This window comes from Nerophis ophidion, linkage group LG10 (assembly GCF_033978795.1).
Source record: "Nerophis ophidion isolate RoL-2023_Sa linkage group LG10, RoL_Noph_v1.0, whole genome shotgun sequence".
Taxonomy (NCBI): Eukaryota; Metazoa; Chordata; class Actinopteri; order Syngnathiformes; family Syngnathidae; genus Nerophis; species Nerophis ophidion.
Genome location: NC_084620.1, coordinates 54512273 through 54529619, shown reverse-complemented (window position 1 = coordinate 54529619; position 17347 = coordinate 54512273). Strand labels below are relative to the sequence as shown.

General features: G+C 41.5%; 1 protein-coding gene across 1 annotated transcript in view; it reads right to left on the bottom strand.

The window, feature by feature from the left end:
* Positions 1–1099: 1099 nt before the first annotated feature.
* The window catches only part of nup37 (nucleoporin 37), a 37588-nt gene continuing 21340 nt past the window's right edge, over positions 1100–17347 (bottom strand). The window contains exons 6-10 of the mRNA XM_061914135.1: positions 12954–13044; positions 10778–10959; positions 10643–10693; positions 1356–1449; positions 1100–1271 (exon numbers count right to left, since the gene is read on the bottom strand). Coding sequence (XP_061770119.1) covers positions 1158–1271; positions 1356–1449; positions 10643–10693; positions 10778–10959; positions 12954–13044 — 532 coding nt within the window. The 3' untranslated portion in view covers positions 1100–1157. The remainder of the gene's footprint in view (positions 1272–1355; positions 1450–10642; positions 10694–10777; positions 10960–12953; positions 13045–17347) is intronic.

Here is a 17347-nt window from a genome sequence, read left to right as displayed (position 1 = left end):
ACCTGTAACTTCTTCTTTAAGAAGCTCCTCTGTCCTCCACTCGTTACCTGTATTAATGGCACTTGTTTGAAGTCGTTATCTGTATAAAAGACACCTGTCCGCAGCCTAAAACAGTCAGACTCCAAACTCCACTGTACCCAAGATCAAAGAGCTGTCGAAAGGACACCAGGAAAAGAATTGTAGACATGCACCACCAGACTGAGAAGAGTGAATTTACAATAGGCAAGCAGCTTGGTGTGAAAAAATCAACTGTGGGAGCAATTATCAGAAAATGGAAGACATACAAGACCACTGATAATCTCCCTTGATCTGGGGCTCCACCCAAAATCTCATCCCGTGGGGTCAAAATGATCAAGAGAACGGTGAGCAAAAATCCCAGAACCACACGGGGGACCTGGTGAATGACCTGCAGAGAGCTGGGACCAAAGTAACAAAGGTTACCATCAGTAACATACTACGCCGACAGGGAATCAAATCCTGCAGTGCCAGACGTGTCCCCCTACTTAAGCCAGTGCATGTCCAGGCCCGTCTGAAGTTTGCCAGAGAGCACATGGGAGAATGTCATGTGGTCGGATGAAGCCAAAATAGAACTTTTTGGTATAATTTCAACTCGTGGTGTTTGGAGGAAGAAGAATACTGAGTTGCATCCCAAGAACACCATACCTACTGTGAAGCATGGGGGTGGAAACATCATGCTTTGGGGCTGTTTTTCTGCTAAGGGGACAGGACGATTGATCTGTGTTAAGGAAAGAATGAATGGGGTCATATATCGTGAGATTTTGAGCCAAAACCTCCTTCCATCAACAGTGAGAGCTTTGAATGTTTGACCAAATACTTATTTTCCACCATAATTTACAAATAAATTCTTTAAAATTCCTACAATGTGAATTCCTGGATTTTTTTTCCCACATTCTGTCTCTCACAGTTGAAGTGTACCTATGATGAAAATTAAAGACCTCTTTTATCATTTTAAGTGGGAGAACTTGCACAATCGCTGGCTGACTAAATACTTTTTTGCCCCACTGTATGTTAGTCAGGAACAATGGGGTGGGGGAGGAGGCTCCAACATGTTCACAGAATTCCACGCACATTATGCGTATACCAATAATACATATTTTTATTGAATCACTTACAAAAGCAACACCACTACCCCGTGGTTACATCTCAGTCATCCAGAAGCAGAGCTTTCTATCGCCGCCGATCACGCACAGCGGGAGCGTCCGGTGCCAACTGAGGCCCGAGCCCACTGTGGCAGAGCCGATGGTCACCGGCTGTGAGGTAAGATGGACAAAAAAAATAAAAATGTTGGTCCAACGTAGGTAACACAAAATACTGCCACCTGGCTTCTTACCGACCTGTGGGTGGCCAAGATGGTGGATGAGCAGCTGAGTGTTGACCTTACCCGGACATCCGGTGGTGGCGAAAAGGTTTTCGTTGGCTCGAGACCACCTGAGGGGAAAGAACATATTTTTGAATGGCATTTCGAAACGACGAGATACATTCTTTCTGTGGGAAAGACCGCAAAAAGGAGCTGGGATATTTACCTGTGATTATTTCACAAATGAAGAGCGTCTTGAGAGCGCAGACATCCACTACCACCAGTGGGGGGTAAGAATTCTTTATTTTTTTTTCTTTGTCATGAAAAAGGGATGTTTTCGTCATGAAAAAGGGAGGTTTTTGTGGTTGGTGCATTAATTGTAAGTCTATATTGTTTTTTTTATGTTGATTTAATAAAAAAAAAGAAAAAAAAAAAAAATTAATTTAAAAAATTCTTCTGCAGCCCGGTACCAATCGGGCCACGGCCCGGTGGTTGGGGACCACTGCCATAGACCATTTCCATTAAGAACAATAAATTAGTTTTTAGTATAAGTTTACTGGTTTCAAGAAATGTAAAGCCGAGCGCATATGATTATGTCAAGATAATGGCACTAGCATTTACTTCATTTAGGAATATTTTTAGACATATTGAGCAAAAAGTTCTCTTTTTTTTCTACCAAGAAAAGTGCACTTGTTATTAGTGAGAATATACTTATTTTAAAGGTATTTTTGGGTTCATTGAGGTTAGCTAATTTTACTTGTTTCGGAAAGTCTTGACAAGCCAAATTGTATTTTTCTATTGGCAGATAATTTTGCTTAGTTCAAATAAAATACCCCTATTTTTTGTTTTTTTTGTTCTTGTTTTTGAACACTGACTTTTTGAAGTGAACTTCTACGTCAGCGAGCTCATTATTTCCTAAAATGGCTCGGCAATCTCCATGGGATTTGATACTAATCTGATCATATCTATTTACTCGCAAACTTTATAAGTCTTTCGGTGTCATGCATCAGATATATAAATATAATAGCTTCAATATAAAGACAACTTGTTTTGCCACTCTCCTGGTACTTTAAGAACGCACACTTTTGAAAGTGCTGGCCAGGGCGAAGAGTATTAAAACTGTCCTCGGCGTGTGCGTGTAGATGTCAAACAGGGTTTTGGCTTGTATCTGATGGTCATTTCCAAATTACAGTGGTCAACAATACTGGCTTGTTGGATTTAAACTCACTTGACTAAGGACTTATTGTATGATTAAAACATAAACGTACACCTACTTTCACACTTCATTGATGAAAAGACGCATCAAAACGGGCTCTGAGCCAAGCTACGCTACCCTCACCATTTCTGATGCCACATTCCTGCCAGCGCCAATGACGGCCAAATGTTTTGGAATAAGACACCAGCTGATGGGACAAGTTTGACAGCAAAACTTTTAGTTTTGTGTCATAAAAAGTTGCAAAATGATCTCATGTTTTTAACCTTTATTTAAAGGGGAACATTATCACCAAACCTATGCAAGCATCAATATATACCTTGATGTTGCAGAAAAAAAGACCATGTATTTTTTAACCGATTTCCGAACTCTAAATGGGTGAATTTTGGCAAATTAAACGCCTTTCTGTTTATCGGTCTTTTAGCGATGACATCAGAATGTGACGTCACCGAGGTAACACACCCGCCATATTCATTTTCACATAACAAACACCGGGTCTCAGCTCTGTTATTTTCCGCTTTTTTGACTATTTTTTGGAACCTTGGAGACATCATGCCTCGTCGGTGTGTTGTCGGAGGGTGTAACAACACTAACAGGGAGGGATTCAAGTTGCACCACTGGCAAGAAATCTGCCGCCAGACCCCCATTGAATGTACCAAAGTGTCTTCACATTTGACCGGCGATGCTAAGACAGACATGGCACAGAGATGTATGGATAACCTGCAGATGCATTAGCAACGATTAAGTCAAGGAAATCACAAAGGTGAGTTTTGTTGATGTTGTTGACTTATGTGCTAATCAGACATATTTGGTCGCGGCATGACTGCCAGCTAATCGATGCTAACATGCTATGCTAATCGATGCTAACATGCTATTTACGCTAGCTGTATGTACATTTGAAACAAGATACCCACATTTAATGCGAAACAAACACTTACCAATCGACGGATTTAAGTTGCTCCAGTGTCACAAGATGCGAAAGTCCTGATCGTTTGGTCCGCACATTTTACTGGCGATGCTAATAAGGAAGCCATGCTATGGGCCACTTCATTAGGTACACCCACGCTATGGCCGAATAGCGTCAATAGCTATTCACTCAATAGCTTCGATTTCTTCTTCAATTTCGTTTTCGCTAACTGCCTCCATACTCCGACCATCTGTTTCAATACATGCGTAATCTGTTGAATCGCTTAAGCCGCTGAAATCCGGGTCTGAATCCAAGCTAATGTCGCTATATCTTGCTGTGGTAACCGCCATGTTGTTTGTATTGGCAGCACTGTATGACGTCACAGGGAAATGGATAGTGGTTTCAAAGATAGCGAAAATAAGGCACTTTAAAGCTTTATTTAGGGATATTCCGGGACCGGTAAAATTTTGAAAAAAAATTCAAAAAATACAACAAGCCACTGGGAACTGATTTTCATTGTTTTTAACCCTTTTGAAATTGTGATAATGTTCCCCTTTAAAGACCTACAGAAAGTCACTACTAAACGACCACGCAGTCTGATAGTTTATATATCAATGATGAAATCTTAACATTGCAACACATGCCAATACGGCCTTTTTAGTTTACTAAATTACAATTTTAAATTTCTCGCAGAGTTTCTGGTTGAAAACGTCGCGGAATGATGACGCATACGTGTGTTTGTGACGTCTTGGGTTGGAGCGGACATATTAGCCCAGCACCACTTGCGGCTAAAAGTCGTCTCTTTCCATCGCATAATTACACAGTAATTTGGACATCTGTGTTGCGGAATCTTTTGCAATTTGTTGAATTAATAATGGAGACGTCAAAGAAGAATGCTGTTGGTGGAAAGCGGTGGATTGCAGCTGCCTTTAGCACCGAAACACAGCCGGTGTTTCTTTGTTTGTTGTGAAGCTTCAACACAGAGCGGTCAAGCGAACATGTTTCTCTACCTCAACCAGCACGTTTTTGGATGGGAAAATTGTGATATTAAGTCGGCTTTTACCGGAGACTTGAGTGGATTATGCGCCCCCCTCCTGTAGCTGTCAAAAAGGCAGCTGTGATCTTGGCTCCTGCATTGGATTCTCTCAGAGACACTGCCGTTCACCGCAGCCCTCCGACTTTCAGGTATGACTTTATAATCTCACTAAAACACTAGTAACACAATAAGCAGATAAGGGATTTTCCAGAATTATCCTAGTAAATGTGTCTAATAACATCTGAATCGTTCACACTGCCGTCGCCTTTTTTTTTTGTGTTTCACTCTAACTTTCCTCATCCACAAATCTTTCATCCTCGCCCAAATTAATGGGGAACTCGTCGCTTTCTTGGTCCGAATTGCACTTGCTGCTGGTGGCTATGATTATAAACAATGTGAGGATGTGAGGAGCCCTACAACCCGTGACGTCATCGTCTGCTACTTCCGGTACAGGCAAGGCTTTTTTATTAGCGACCAAAAGTTGCGAACTTTATCGTTGATGTTCCTTTCAGCAAAATTATGGCAATATGGCGAAATGATCAAGTATGACACATAGAATGGACCTGCTATCCCCGTTTGAATAGGAACATCTCATTTCAGTAGGCCTTTAACAACAGAATATGAAGTGATTCACTTGTGTGTGTTTGTTCCATTTGTGTAGTAATAGATGGGGGTGCTACCTGCTGTTTTGAAAGATAATGTACACTTCACTGCACATGTAATATATCACTAAGTGCATGATTAAATGCGTTATAATTCCAAGGGAGTTGGGTTTCGCAGCAGCACACACGCGTGTGCACGCTAGGCCACTGAAAACAAACATTCATGACGTTTCCCTGGCTCTGTGGAAGTGTGGGCGGATTTTGAAGATACATTGTAGGTCTAGAATATCACAATTAACATCATCACATTAACAGAGGCGTAATGCCCCCGTGTCAGCTGTGGCTGCTTTTCCTGGCCTCTGATTGGACAAAATGTGCACGACAGCTGGTGTCTGCATGTGCGTGTCGACACGGACTGTTTTCAAACTACCCTCGTGTGAATGGAGATCGTTTTCACACCGGATATGCGTTTTTTTTTTAAATATTGTGTGTACATGGCTTTAATAGGATTGTAACCAAGGAATCTAACACATTAGCCCATTTTGACTATTCTACAAGTCACATGGTCTACAGCAGGGGTGCCCATTACGTCGATCGCGAGCTACCAGTCGACCGCGGGGGGTGTGTCAGTCGATCTCCAGCCAGGCTTTTAAAAAAAATAGACCTAAAAATTAGTGATCATCAATCTTCACCAAGACGTCATTTAAATGACATTCACGGTACCGGAGGGTCTTGTGAGATGACGCTGGCTGCTGCAAGATCATTATTATGAAAATATGACCGAGAGGAAGGCGAGAAACACGTTTTATTTCAACAGACTCTCGCGCCGTACCTTCCGTCAAAACTCTAAAGGCCGACTGCACATTTCCTATCTTCACAATAAAAGCCCTGCTTCATGCTGCCTGCGCTAACTAAATACAGAGTCTCGGAAAACTGGCGTGCACAAGCGATCCCTCAGAAAGCTGGCGTGCAAATCACTTGTGCACGCCAGCTTTCTGAGACTCTTATTTTGTTAGCGCAGGCAGCATGAAGCAGGGTTTTTATTGTGAAGATAGGAAATGTCCAGTCGGCCTTTAGAGTTTTGACGGAAGGGACGGCACGAAAGTCTGTTGAAATAAAAAGTGTTTCTCGCCTTCCTCTCTGTCATTTTTTCATAATAATGAACTGGCAGCAGCCAGCGTCATCTCACAAGACCCTCGGGTGCCGTGAATGTCAATCAAGCAAGCTACGGAATTTGCCGCCAATGTTTTTTTTGTAAAGTATATGGAAGCTGGATGAATTAGATGCCAAAAACCAACCACTTTCATGTGGTATTGTACAGAAAGGACAACTTTTTTTCTCCTCCATTTGAAAATGTGGGCGTTATCATCATTACTGTCTGATTCCAATCAATTCAAGTCATCAGAATCAGGTAATACACCAACTTATATTCTTGTCTTTGTGAAAGAAAGACATCTATATGTGTTACACATGCTTGTATTATCATTAAACACAATTAACTTGTTTACAAAAATGTCTCTTTCATAAATAAATAAATATAAATGATATATATATAAATGAGGTAGATCCCCTCGAGTTGGTCAATTGAAAAGTAGCTCGCCTGCAGAAAAAGTGTGGGCACCCCTGGTCTACAGGAATAATGTATTTTTCTGCATTTTTTATTAAATTTCACCTATTACTGGGGGCAATAAATGTCAGCACAATCTTGATACCTAAATATTTTTTTTAATCTTTTACTTGGGCGGTATAGCTCGGTTGGTAGAGCGGCCGTGCCAGCAACTTGAGGGTTCCAAGTTCGATCCCCGCTTCTGCCATCCTAGTCACTACCGTTGTGTCCTTGGGCAAGACACTATACCCACCTGCTCCCAGTGCCACCCACACTGCTTTAAATGTAACTTAGATATTGGGTTTTACTATGTAAAGCACTTTGAGTCACTAGAGAAAAGCGCTATATAAATTTCAATTTACTGAACCACGGAAATTTGCTTAGTGTCAACATGCTAATAGCGTAAATGCCACATCCAACCCCATGTGTTATTTTGATGCTAAAACTAACTCCTGTCACTCAAATGAGTTGCCCTTGGCTTAGGAATATTGAAATAAAGTTGCTTGAGATGGAGCAATACACATTTTACATAGGTCAGTGTACAAAACCCCAAATCAGTCCATCTTAGGAGCCGGCAACATTTCTGGGTGTTGTTGATAAATGACTTTTGCTTATATAAGAGGTTTAACTTGCACTTACAGATGTAGCGACCAACTGTAGCTACTGACAGTGGTTTTCTGAAGTGTTCCTGAGCCCATGTGGTGATATCCTTTACACACTGATGAGGGATTTTGATGCAGTACTACATGAGGGATCCAAGGTCACGTGCATTCAATGTTGGTTTTCAGCCTGGCTGCTTATGTGCAGTGATTTATCCAGATTCTCTGAACCTTTTGATGATTTTACGGACTGTAGATGGTGAGATCCCCTAAATTATTTGCAATAGCTCGTTGAGAAATGTCATTCTTAAAGAATTTGCTCAGGCATTTACTAAAAAAAGTAGCGACCCTTGCCCCAGCCTTGTTTTTACTTAGCATTTCATGGAAGCTGCTTTTAATGAAGTGAAGTGAATTATATTTATATAGCGCTTTTCTCTAGTGACTCAAAGCGCTTTACATAGTGAAACCAAATATCTAAGTTACATTTAAACCAGTGTGGGTGGCACTGGGAGCAGGTGGGTAAAGTGTCTTGCCCAAGGACACAACGGCAGTGACTAGGATGGCGGAAGTGGGAATCGAACCTGCAACCCCCAAGTTGCTGGTACGGCCACTCTACCAACCGAGCTATACCGTCCCAATACACCCAATCATGGCACTCACATGTTCCCAATTAGCCTGTTCACCTGTGGGATGTTCCAATTAAGTGTTTGATGAGCAATCCTCAACTTTTTCCAGTTTTTTTTGCCACTTGAGCCAGCTTCTTTGAAACATGTTACAGGCATCCAATTCCAAATGAGTTAATATTTGCAAAAAAATAATGTTTTCCAGTTCGAGCGTTAAGTATCTTGTCTTTGCAGTCTATTCAATTGCATATACCTGTGGAGCGCCCTCCCTGACCACCTGAGGGCACCTCAGACTGTTGATGCTTTTAGAAAATGCTTAAAAACCCATCTTTTAAAAAAAGGCTTTTTATAGGTATGCATGCAGGTTTAGCTATTGGCTTGTTTCTAGTTTTATATTTTATTTATTTTTATTATCTTTTTATTATCATTATTACTATTTTTTACACTGTGGCACTTTGAGGTTGTTTGCTCAACGTAAAGTGCTTGTTTACAAATAAAATCTATTATTATTATTATTATTATTATTATTATATAGGTTGAACAAGGATTTGCAAATCATCGTATTCAGTTTTTATTTACCATTTACACAATATACCAAATTTGCTGCTTTTGGGTTTTGAAGCATAAATGCCATGTCTAATGCTATTAGTTAACTACTCAGTGGCCTCGTGGTAAGAGTGTCCGCCCTGAGATCGGTAGGTTGTGAGTTCAAACCCCGGCCAAGTCATACCAAAGACTATAAAAATGGGAGCCATTACCTCCCTGCCTGGCACTCAGCATCAAGGGTGGGAATTGGGGGTTAAATCACCAAAAATTATTCCCGGCCGCGGCACCGCTGCTCCCCTCACCTCCCAGGGAGTGAACAAGGGGATGGGATAAATGCAGGACAAATTTCTCCACATCTAGTGTGTGTGTGACAATCATTGGTACTTTAACTTTAACGTGTTAATTCTATGCTAAAAACTAACTCCTGTCACTCAAATGAGTTAAGAGGAATTTTGCAATAAAGTTCCTTAAGATGGAACAAAAAACATTTAACGTCGGTCAATGTACAATATAATCAGATTTATAGTTGCAAAAACACTTACAAGCAAGTGGCGTCAATTAAATGGAATGAGCCACATGCACGCATAACTAAAATATCTTCTCATTGTAAAATAAATAAATACACTGCATTAATTAGGTACATACCATCCATCCATCCATTTCCTACCGCTTATTCCCTTTTGGGGTCGCGGGGGGCGCTGGCGCCTATCTCAGCTACAATCGGGCGGAAGGCGGGATACACCCTGGACAAGTCGCCACCTCATCCCTAACTGATTAATTCAGATGTGGGTTTAAATACTTTTCATCCCACTGCATGAGATGCACTACATCCAGTACATAAACAGACATTATTATTCCCCATCCAGCATTTAAAGAGAACTCCTGCTACGTTACTCCCTGGACTAGAAAATAAATCAACTGTGCAAACGTCACAACAATTTAGGAAACAGGAAACATATCTCTTTATAGCCTTACTTACAGTGGGGCAAAAAAAGTATTTAGTCAGCCACCGACTGTGCAAGTTCTCCCACTTAAAATGATGACAGAGGTCTGTAATTTTCATCATAGGCACACTTCAACTGTGACAGACAGAATGTGAAAAGAAAATCCAGGAATTCACATTGTAGGAATTTTAAAGAATTTATACCAAAAAGTTATATTTTGGTTTCATCCGACCACATGACATTCTCCCAATCCTCTGCTGTATCATCCATCCATCAATCCATTTTCTACCGCTTATTCCCTTTTGGGGTCGCTGGCGCCTATTTCAGCTACAATCGGGCGGAAGGCGGGGTACACCCTGTACAAGTCGCCACCTCATCGCAGGGCCAACACAGATAAACAGACAACATTCACACACACATTCACACATTAGGGCCAATTTAGAGTTGCCAATCAACCTATCCCCAGGTGCATGTCTTTAGAGGTGGGAGGAAGCCGGAGTACCCGGAGGGAACCCACGCATTCACGGGGAGAACATGCAAACTCCACACGGAAAGATCCCGAGCCTGGGATTGAACACAGGACTGCAGGACTTTCGTATTGTGAGGCAGACGCACTAACCCCTCTACCACCGTGAAGCCTTGCTGTATCATCCATGTATCCATTTTGGTATAAACACAACTCGTCGGAAGAAGAATACTGAGTTGCATCCCAAGTACACCATACCTACTGTGAAGCATGGGGGTGGAAACATCATGCTTTGGGGCTGTTTTTCTGCTAAGGGGACAGTACAATTGATCCGTGTTAAGGAAAGAATGAATGGGGCCATGTATCGTGAGATTTTGAGCCAAAACCTCCTTCCATCAGTGAGAGCTTTGAATGGTTGACCAAATACTTATAATTTACAAATAAATTCTTTGAAATTCCTACAATGTGAATTCCTGGATTTTTTTTCCACATTCTGTCTCTCACAGTGGAAGTGTACCTATGATGAAAATGACAGACCTCTGTCATCATTTTAAGTGGGAGAACTTGCACAATCTGTGACTGACTAAATACTTTTTTGTCCCACTGTACGTGAGAAGTGTTCTGGTATGCTTAAATCACAGAAGTGAAACGCAGGAGGAGCACGCATGTAAATTGTAACGTTGACAAGACGGCTGGTTTAAATAGCATTTACCTGCCAACTATTTTATGAGCGGATAAAAAGCTTCGCCTTTTTCTATTTTAAGGCAGCAAATGTTTCTTACTTGAACTGCTGTGCTTTATCTCGGTGGGCCGGCCTTTTCTCTTGAGGGTAGCTGCAATCCGTGAAAACACAATTTACTTAATCGGCATTTTTACCAAACACGAAGCATGGCCGCAAGCGGGCGTGTTGGAGGCACCTGGAGCGCGTTATGTCCCAGATGAGCCAGTCGTTGCCCGCCACAGCGCCCACTTTGATGGTGTTGGTGAGGCACCAGTCAGCAGAGGTGAGAGGCGACTGGCCGGAGTCCAGGGACAGGATGGCCTGCTGGGTCACCAGGTCATAGAAACGAATGGTGCCTTTCTTCTCTGCCACCATCAACTGAGGAAGATATCCACATATTTTAGTTCTCCCGTCCAAATGCAAAACCCAGTAACTCAATTTTGGTCAAAACTGAGCTGATAATAATTTTGGAGTTCCTAGGTGATATGCTTTACATTAGTGCAGGGGTAGGGAACCTATGGCTCTAGAGCCAGATGTGGCGCTTTTGATGACTGCATCTGGCTCTCTGATAAATCTGAGCCGACGTTGCTTAACACGATAAGTAATGAATAATTCCACTTGTAATCACAGTGTTAAAAATAATGTTCAAAATATAAAACATTATCATGCATTTTCAATCCATCCACCCGTGTTCAAGAAGTTGTGTTAATGGTAAGAAGTTATTTATTTATTATTGGTTAGTGTGGGGCTTGCCCTTCTGGGGGTTCTTCAGACCACCAAGCACCGACAAGAGAGCCTGTTTCAGGGTTACAATATTGTTTTATTTTTCATTAAGTCTCTCAGTTGCTTTCCAGCAATAGTATTTCCAACCCCAACCCAGTCTCTCCTCCTGGCTGCTGCTTATAACAGAGCGACAGGTGATTAGATAACAAGGCCCAGGTGGGCCATCTACGCACCTGTCGCTGCAGGCCCGCAGGCCACGCCCCCTCCCCAGTTAGCTTCAGAATAACAATGTTATTTATTTATTTATTTATTTATTTTATTTCGGCAATCTTCACATAAAACAAAGAACAACAACAACAACAAAAAAACACTCATTTGAGCAATGATTGAGCCGAAAGGGTGTAGGTTGAAGCAACGCTTATATAAACCTACCCCATCACAACAAGAAAAAGATTCAAAAATATATAAAATCTAAAACATGCTTCACTTATTACTTTTTTTAAACAATATATAAGCAACATATATGTAGCACACGTCTCATATACACAGTTTAACATTTATATATATATATATATACAGTATATATATATATATATATATATATATATATATATACACAATTTATTTAAATTCCATATAAAGTGGTAATATATACATTTTAATATAACCTATATGTATAATTATGAAATCATAAATTGTATTTATATACATATTATATATTATTGTCTTCTAAAACAATGTTTGCTCTTCTTTCTTATATTTACTAATGATAAATGATTTAAAAAGCTTTTTAAACTGGTTTATGTTGGTGCTGTGTTTTATTTCAATGTTATTACAAAGAATAAGAGACCTATTATATTCTAGAAATGTTGATCTTACTTAAAAATGCACGTGTTTAGTTGTGTTCAGTGTTAAAAAAAAATATTATATGGCCCTTACGGAAATATATTTTAAAATATTTGGCTTTTTGGCTCTCTCAGCCAAAAAGGTTCCCGACCCCTGCATTAGTGTATGCGATATTGTAATTTGTTCCGTAAGTAAGCTGTTACGCACGTGGCAGGACCTAGCAACTACCACATAACCGCGTAGACACAACGGAAAAACCTAGTATCTCAAGGGACCAATCGGAGCTTCTTGGTCATTCGCCTTATTGTCTTTAATGAGACATTTGCACCAATGGGGGCCGACGGTCAACCTGATTATGTGAGGGGATATTTGGAAGATTGGCCCCAGGACGTTGCAAGCAGCTTCATTAAATGTATTGTTCTTGATTCTTCCCCTTGCATACTCTTTTGGGCATATAACTGTGGAGGTCAAAATAAAAACTGGACACTGTACACGGCTCTTGCCGAATGTGCAAACGCAGAATGGGGCCCCGCCCGAGATTGTGATAAAATATCTGGAAAAAGGGCCACATGTTCATGACAGCAGATTCAATCCATGGCTCAAATCGGCAAGAAAATGAAAGCTCAAGAAAACATCTATACGTTTGATGACTTTGTAGATCTTTGTAAGACAGCATCATTGGTTTTCCTTTGTTTTCTCAAAATCAGCTAAAAGTGAGTTACTAGGTTTTGCCTTTGGACAGGAGAGTTGCGCTTACAGTCAGAGCATCCTTTTTTTTTTTTTTTTTTAAATCAAGTGCTTACCTTGAAGACTTCCTCTGGATGCCAGCAAACGCTAATGCCTGGAGAGCGAAGTCGGAACGTGGCAGTCTGACTTCCGTCCAAGTCCCACACCCTGGACAAATACAAATGCACAATGACCATAAGCCTACAGCGACAACAAAAGTTAAGTTATGCTGCGTGTTCTTCTACGCCAGTGGTTCTCAACCTTTTTTTCAGTGATGTAACCCCTTGTGAACTTTTTTTTTACTTTATTTACCCCCCAATTCAGAGCAAAGCATTTTTGGTTGAAAAAAATAGATAAAGAAGTAAAATACAGCACGATGTCATCACTACAAATGAGCAAACTATTGCTCAGTTGTAGTGGTCTTTCTTGATCTATTTGGAAAAAAAGATATAAAAATAACTAAAAACTTGTGGAAAAATAAACAAGTGATTAAATTATAAATAAAGATTTCTACACATAGAAGTAATCATCAACTTAAAAGTGCTCTCTTTGGGGATTTTAATAGAGATCCATCTGGATTCATCAACTTAATTCTAAACATTTCTTCACAAAAAAATAAATCTTTAACATCAATATTTATGGAACATGTCCACAAAAAATCGATCTGTCAACACTGAATATTGCATTGTTGCATTTCTTTTCACAGTTAATGAACTTACATTCAAATTTTGTTTAAGTATTCTTCAATAAATATATTTATTTATAAAGGGTTTTTAAATGGTTGCTATTTTTAGAATATTTGAAAAAAATCTCAAGTACCCCCATTTGAGAACCACTGTTCTAAGCCACCACTTCTGAAATTAAAACACTGTAAAAAATAAATGAATTTGTTGTAGGCATGAGGGCCACATCACAGTTATGGCTGCCATCAGAGGGCCGATTGTAACAGTGAATAATGTATGAATTTGCCTCTGGATTTTATTATTAACTATATAAATTGTTTTAAGTAGTCTGTTGATTTTACAGTAAAAACTTTACATTGACAACATCAATCTATCCATCTTCTTCCACTCATCCGAGGTCGGGTCGCGGGGGCAGCAGCCCAAGCAGGGAAGCCCAGACTTCCCTCTCCCCAGCCACTTCGTCTAGCTCTTCCCAGAGGATCCCCAGGCGTTCCCAGGCCAGCCGGGAGACATAGTCTTCCCAACCTGTCCTGGGTCTTCCCTGTTGCGTCCTACCTGTCGGACGTGCCCTAAACACCTCCCTAGGGAGGCGTTCGGGTGGCATCCGATCAGATGGCAGAACCACCTCATCTGGCTCCTCTATGTGGAGGAGCAGCGGCTTTACTTTGAGCTCCTTCAGGATGGCAGAGCTTCTCACCCTATCTTAAGGGAGAGCCCCAGCACCCGGCGGAGGAAACTCATTTCGGCCGCTTGTACCCGTGATCTTGTCCTTTCGGTCATAACCCAAAGCTCATGACCATAGGTGAGGATGGGAACGTAGATCGACCGGTAAATTGAGAGCTTTGCCTTCCGGCTCAGCTACTTTCTTCACCACAACGGCTTGATACAACGTTCGCATTACTGAAGACGCCGCACCGATCCACCTGTTCATCTCACAATTCACTCTTTCCCGACTCGTGAACAAGACTCCGAGGTACTTGAACTCCTCCACTTGGGGCAAGATCTACTCCCCAAGCACTCCACCCTTTTCCGGGCGAGAAGAGGACCATGGACTCGGACTTGGAGGTGCTGATTCTCATCTCAGTCGCTTCACACTCGGCTGCGAACCGATCCAGTGAGAGCTGAAGATCCTGGCCAGATGAAGCCATCAGGACCACATCATCTGCAAAAATTAGAGATCTAATCCTACGGCCACCAAACTGGAACCCCTCAACGCCCTGACTGCGCCTACAAATTCTGTCCATAAATGTTATGAACAGAATCGGTGACAAAGGGCAGCTTCGGCGGAGTCCAACCCTCAATAGAAATGTGTCCGACTTAGTCCCGGCAATGCGGACCAAGCTCTGGCACTGATCGTACAGGGAGTGGACCGCCCCAATCGGTCAGTCCGATACCCCATACTCTCTGAGCACTCCCCACAGGACTTCCCGGGGGACAGGGTCGAATGCCTTCTCCAAGTCCACAAAGGACATGTAGACCGGTTGGGAAAACTCCCATACACCCACAAGGACCCTGCCGAGAGTATAGAGCTGGTCCACAGTTCCACGACCAGGACGAAAACCACACTGTTCCTCCTGAATCCGAGGTTCGACTATCTGATGTAGCCTCCTCTCCAGTACACCTGAATAGACCTTACCGGGAAGGCTGAGGACTGTGATCCCACGATAGTTGGAACACACCCTCCGGTTCCCCTTCTTAAATAGAGGAACCACCACCCCGGTCTGCCAATCCAGAGGTACCACCTCCGATGTCCAAGCGATGTTGCAGAGTCTTATCAACCAAGACAGCCCCAAAGCATCCAGAGCCTTTGATCTCTTGGTTGCCAGAATTTTACTATTAAATTGACATTGGTTTTTACAACATTATATGTTTAATGGAGAAACACTACAAGTTCCTTTTTTATTCTGACAACTTAGTTGCCAGTTTTCTGCTGTAAAAAACAAAAGTAGACTCTTTCCATTTACAGTAATACACCAATAAAAACAAGATCTTACAGGAAAAATAGCAGCTCAGTCAACAGAACCTTAACGCGAACAAAAGTATTATGCTGTAAAGAACCCCGTCAAATTTATTTTATTTTTTTAAATTTGATGGGTAGTTTGCTTAGGCTGCTGCCCCTGCGACCCGACCTCGGCCAAGCGGAAAAAAATGGATGGATAGATGGATGGGTAGTTTACTGTAAAATCATAAATCAAGCAGATATTTAAGTATTTACTTATTTTTACACAAAAAATGTTTGTAAAGTACACGGAGGGAACCCACGCAGTCACAGGGAGGACATGCAAACTCCACACGGAAAGATCCCAAGCACGGGATCGAACCCAGAACCTTCGTATTGTGAGGCAGACGCACTAACCCCTCTTCCATTGTGCTGCTTCCTCCCACCTTCAATGACATGCACCTGGGGATAGGTTGATTGGCAACACTAAATGGTCCCTAGTGTGTGAATGTTGTCTGTTAATCTGTGTTGGCCCTGCGATGAGATGGCGACTTGTCCAGGGTGTAACCTGCCTTCCGCCCGATTATAGCTGAGATAGGCTCCAGCGCCACCCACAACCTCGAAGGGAATAAGCGGTAGAAAATGGATGGATGTTTGGAAAGTATGATAAAATACTGTAATATTTGTTGCAATAATGGATATTATTAAAGTTTAAAAGGCATGCAATTTCAAGCAGGACAATCAATTACCGTATTTCCTGCCGCGGGGAAATAGTATGCGCTTGCCTATAATTACTACCGGGTCAAACTCGTTTCACAAAATAATTAGCGCATGATTAGCATTACCGCCGTCTCAGGATTAACGCCGGTTCAAACTCATTTCGCAAAATATTATTTCTATCACCACATGTCGAGAATTTCCACCGGGTCAAAATCGTTTCGCCAAATAATCAGCATCTGCCTAGAATTTCCACCGGGTCAAACTCGTCACGTCTCGAGTGACACTTCACATGTCATCATTTTCAAAATGGAGGAGGCTGATTTCAATCATTTGAAATCGCATAAAGGGAAGAAGAAAGAGCTATTCAGTAGGATTTAAGGTCCAAGCTATTGAATATGCTAAAAAGAACAGTAAGCAGCTATGTTTTATTAATATACTGTGGCTGCGTGTGTCAAATATGAGTCATTAAATGACTCCCGCCTCCTGGTGGTAGAGGGCGCTAGCGATCCTTCTTGCGACAACTCGGCTGCAGAAGAAGTGAGCAGCAAGAGTGAGCAGCGATGGTTTATTTTTTCCTCTCGCTTGCACTTTTAACATGGAGGATTACATATCTAAAATAAAACAGTTTTCTAAACTGGACTTTCAATCGAAGCAGGAGGTAATAAAGGAAGATCTCCATCGAGACAGAGAGACTTTTAATACTGAAGAAAGATAAGGAAGACTTCTATAAACAAGTTATCGATGCTTTTGATCAGAAGGAGCTGCGCATGGACTTCATTTATAAGTAAAGGTAAGACCATAATAAGGTTTTTTTTATAAAATGTGCTTTTCTTGATGGTATCCTTACGTCACACTCAAATTTATAAGAGCAGGCCTAAATTTACCGCAGGCCTTTGTTAAGCGCCGTAGTGAGAAGAGGTTTTAAATTAATTAGGGCCCCGGCGGCAATTCAAGGAAATACGGTACATTAAGTGAGAAAATATGAAGTACTTTGACATAAATCATTTTTAAGTGTTTGCGGGCCAGATCTGGCCCCCGAGTCTGAGTTTGACACCTGTGCGCTAGTGCTTTTATTTTATGTCGTAGACGACACAGGAAAGCAGAGAAAGTGATTAGCGGCGTCAGGATC